A 3,958-nucleotide genomic window follows, 5' to 3' on the forward strand; every position below is an offset into this window, starting at 1 on the left:
GTGCTCAACTATGTTCATTGTTTGTCATAACCAGTACCTGGAAACAACCTAAATGCCCTCAACCAAAGAATGGATAAGGAAAATGTGTTACATTTACACACCAGAAAAAATAATGACATCTTGAAATTTGCAGGCAAATGAGTGGATCTAGAAAACATTATATTGAATGAGATAATCCAAACCCAGAAAGACAAATATCATAAGTACTCACTCATAAGTGGCTTTTAGACATAAAACAAAGAAAACCAGCCTACAGTTTACAATCCCAGAGAGCCTAGACAACAATGAGGACCCTAGGAGATATATATATAGATCTAATCTACATGGGAAGTAGAAAAAGACAAGACCTCCTGAGTAAACTGGGAGCAAGGGGACCATGGGAGAGGGTTGAAGGGGAGGGGAGAGGAAAAGAGGGGGCAGAGAAAAATGTATAGCTCAATAAAATCAATTAAAAATAAGAAAAAAATCTCCATCCTAGCTTAACATACTTCAGAAGAAGAACTACAGAAGCCAAAAAACAAGGTTAGTACATTTGGGGACTTTCCCATAACTATGCACTTTGATGGATTAAATCTTTGTTCTTGTTTGGCATGAACCCTACATGCTGGGTTCTGAAGCATGAACAGTACTTCCATCATGGTGTCAGCTGTGCTAAGGTCTGAGGGCCTTCTAAAGTCTGGGAGCCTGTTACACACCTGTTCATGCCTATTCAAGAGTTTAGGGGGAAAAAACTGGAAAGAGCCCTGGAGCTATTCCCATTCTGCCCACAGCAATGTTCCAAAACAGAGCATCAGATGAATCTGAATGAGACACTACATTCTAGTTTAGCTCATACCATAGTCCATTCCCCAGGCAGATCACGCGCACAGCCACAAAAGACATCCACGAGAAAGCATCCACCTGAAACCTGCTTTGACCTGCAAATAGATCCCACTAATTTCTTTACCTCCCCTTCACCTCTAACTTCTGTAACCTACCTCAAGTTTATATGCAACTACATAAATATCTTTCCACCATAGGACTCCTAACAATGGGAGTGGTGGGGGTGTCTTGACTCTTTTGCCTGTTCTTGGGACCCTTTTCCTCCTATTGGGGTTGCTTCATCCAGCCCTGACAAGAGAGTTAGTGCCTAGTCTTATTGTAACTTGTTATGCCATGTTTAGCTGATAGTCCTGGTGGGCCTGCTCTTTTTTTTTTTTCTTTTACTTTCTTTTTTTCTTTTGGGTTTTTTTTTTTTTTTTTTTTTTTTTGAAGGGGAAGAAGAAGGAATGGATCTAGGGGAAAGGAGGTGGAAGATTTGGGAAATACTAGGAGGAGTGGAGGGTGGGGAAACTATGATCAGGATATGATATATGCGAGAAGAATGAAAAATACTCTGTCTTCAAATGGCAAAAAAAAAAAAAAACCTAGAAAGGAGAAAGTCCATAGCTAGCTCTTCCAGACCTTCAGTAAGACATTGATCCTACCCATGGAAGACTGACCCTATCCAATCACATGTGATCACTTGCTAAAAGCCCTACCTATCAAAACTGTTGCATTGGGAATTGTGTCAATACAAAGTTTGGAGGAGATACAAATATTTAAGCCACAACAATCAGTGACAAGAAGCCGGGACCTACCTTCAACATCTTTCTTGGACTCGTCTTGGTTAAATATATAAGTTCATTACTTAGAAGTCACGGTTTTGCTAACAACTATGGAATACAATTCATTTAAATGTTATTAGATTATATATAAAGATTTTCTTTTTTCCATTGTCCAAGGGATAAAATGTATGTGTATCATGAATAATAAAAACCCAGAGACAGATATTGGGGTTCAAACTGAAGATCAGAAAAGCAAAACAACCAAGCCACTAGAGAAGTCTTAGCTCTACCAAGGCTGGGCAACCACAGACTGAGCCCTGAGCTTTTCACTCCTCCCATCTTATATTCTCCTTTAGTGCTGGGATTAAAGGAATGTGACTTCTTAGTTCTGGGATTAAAGGTGTGAGCCACCACCACTTGGATCTGTTTCCCATTGATCTTGTGCAACCCAAGGTGGCCTTCTACTCACAGAGCTCCATCTGCCTCTACCTCTCAAATCCTGGGATTAAAGGTGTGTGGCACCACTGCCTGGCCTCTGTGGCTTAGTTTTACCCTCTGGTCTTCAGGCCAGCTTTATTTATTAAAATATAAATAAAATATCATTGTGTCTGATCCAGCAACTTTAATTTTTATATTCCTACAAACTGCCTTCATAAGAGAACATAAATTCTCTAACATAAGAGAAGTTGTGTCTACTGAGCCCCTCATGTCAAACTGACCCTCATTGGAGTAGCTCTAAACATTCATACTTCAGGTTCTTTAAGAAAATTAGAATCTTTTCTGCCTTGTGTTTCACAATTCTTCTAGTATTTAATCATTACTCAATTCTAATGCTGTTAATAGAGTTTACATTAGCAGCCCACTTCTTTTTTTTTTTTTATGGTGAAAAAGTGTATATTTAGAATTAGCCGGCTGGGCTCAGTTTAGATGATTCCAATTTTGTTGGCAACATCCAGAGCATCATAATCAGGAGCCAACCGAACATACGCCTTCTTCTCTCCATCGGGCCTTATGAGGGTGTTGACTTTGGCCACATCGATGTCATAGAGTTTCTTCACAGCCTGTTTGATCTGGTGCTTGTTAGCCTTGACATCCACAATGAACACAAGCGTGTTGTTGTCTTCTATCTTCTTCATGGCTGACTCGGTGGTCAGGGGGAATTTGATGATGGCATAGTGGTCAAGCTTGTTCCTCCTGGGCGCGCTCTTCTGGGGGTTTTTAGGCTGCCTTCGTAGCCGCAGGGTCTTGGGCCGCCGAAAGGTGGGCGATGTGCGGATCTTCTTCTTTTTGTGGCTGTGGACGCCTTTCAGCACTGCCTTCTTGGCTTTCAAGGCCTTCGCTTTAGCTTCGGCTTTGGGAGGGGCAGGAGCTTCCTTCTTCGCTTTCAGCGCCATCTTCAGCAGCCCACTTCTGATACCAAAATCTTCTACATTAGTTTCTGTAGCTACTATAACAAATTAACAAAACCTTAGTCACTTAAAACAATGGAAATGTATTCTCTTGTGGTTCTGGAGTCCAAAAGCAGAGCATCGCAGCTTCTCATGCCCACTGGAAATTCCTGGGTGCTGTATGTTCTTCACCTCTCTCAGCTTCTGGTAACTGTCAGTATTCCATAACTGGCTACTCCTTTGATTTCTCCTTCTTTCTCACATTGTCTGCTTCCTCCCTTCCCTGTATCTTCTCCTATTTCAAATATCCTCTGACTTTTCTTTGCAAGGACACTTGACATTATATTTAGGACTTACAGGGTGGTCCAAGATGAGCTCATCACAAAATCTTTAATAAAATTTTCCTAAGAAGATAACAATTACAAATTCTGAGGATTGGGACATGGATACATTGTTTAGTAACTATTTACCCACTGCATAATCAGATACAATAGAGTAGCTATTAAAATAGAATAAAATATTCAAGTTATTTAGTATAACTTGAATCCATCCTTTTTTTCAATAGCCATAACTACGTTTCTTTATATAACCAAACTGCAGATATATTGAAACAAAACAAGAAAAGTTTTTACTTTCACGGAGCTTTAAATGCTTTCATTTAATAAGAGGAATCAGATAACAAGGTAATAATAACAAAATAAATAAGAAAATTCTGCATAGTGATTATTGTGTAAGAAAATGGTATTAGAACTCAGTAATTTGTCATGGTTCAGTTCACTTTGAAATCCCTGAAGAGCCTTTCAGCCCCCGTGTGGTCATGAAGACAATGAACTTAATTGAGAATAAATTTTCCTAAAAAGATGCCTTCTTATTCCTCCCTGATCTCTATCGACCTAAGAACAGTTCTCTCCTAGGTTTTAAATTGTCTTAATTTAGAAAGTCCAAATGCTCCTGTTCTTCCTGCTGCTTCTCTCCAGTTAATGA

General features: G+C 39.6%; 1 protein-coding gene across 1 annotated transcript; it reads right to left on the minus strand.

Annotated features, from left to right (window-relative positions):
* Window positions 1–2,471: 2,471 nt before the first annotated feature.
* Window positions 2,472–2,980, minus strand: LOC130889086 (60S ribosomal protein L23a-like). Its single transcript, XM_057792616.1, has one exon. The coding sequence runs from the start codon at window positions 2,978–2,980 to the stop codon at window positions 2,510–2,512; it is 471 nt and encodes a 156-aa protein (XP_057648599.1). The 3' UTR covers window positions 2,472–2,509.
* Window positions 2,981–3,958: the final 978 nt, after the last annotated feature.

Source organism: Chionomys nivalis, chromosome 17 (genome assembly GCF_950005125.1).
Source record: "Chionomys nivalis chromosome 17, mChiNiv1.1, whole genome shotgun sequence".
In the NCBI taxonomy this organism is placed as follows: domain Eukaryota; kingdom Metazoa; phylum Chordata; class Mammalia; order Rodentia; family Cricetidae; genus Chionomys; species Chionomys nivalis.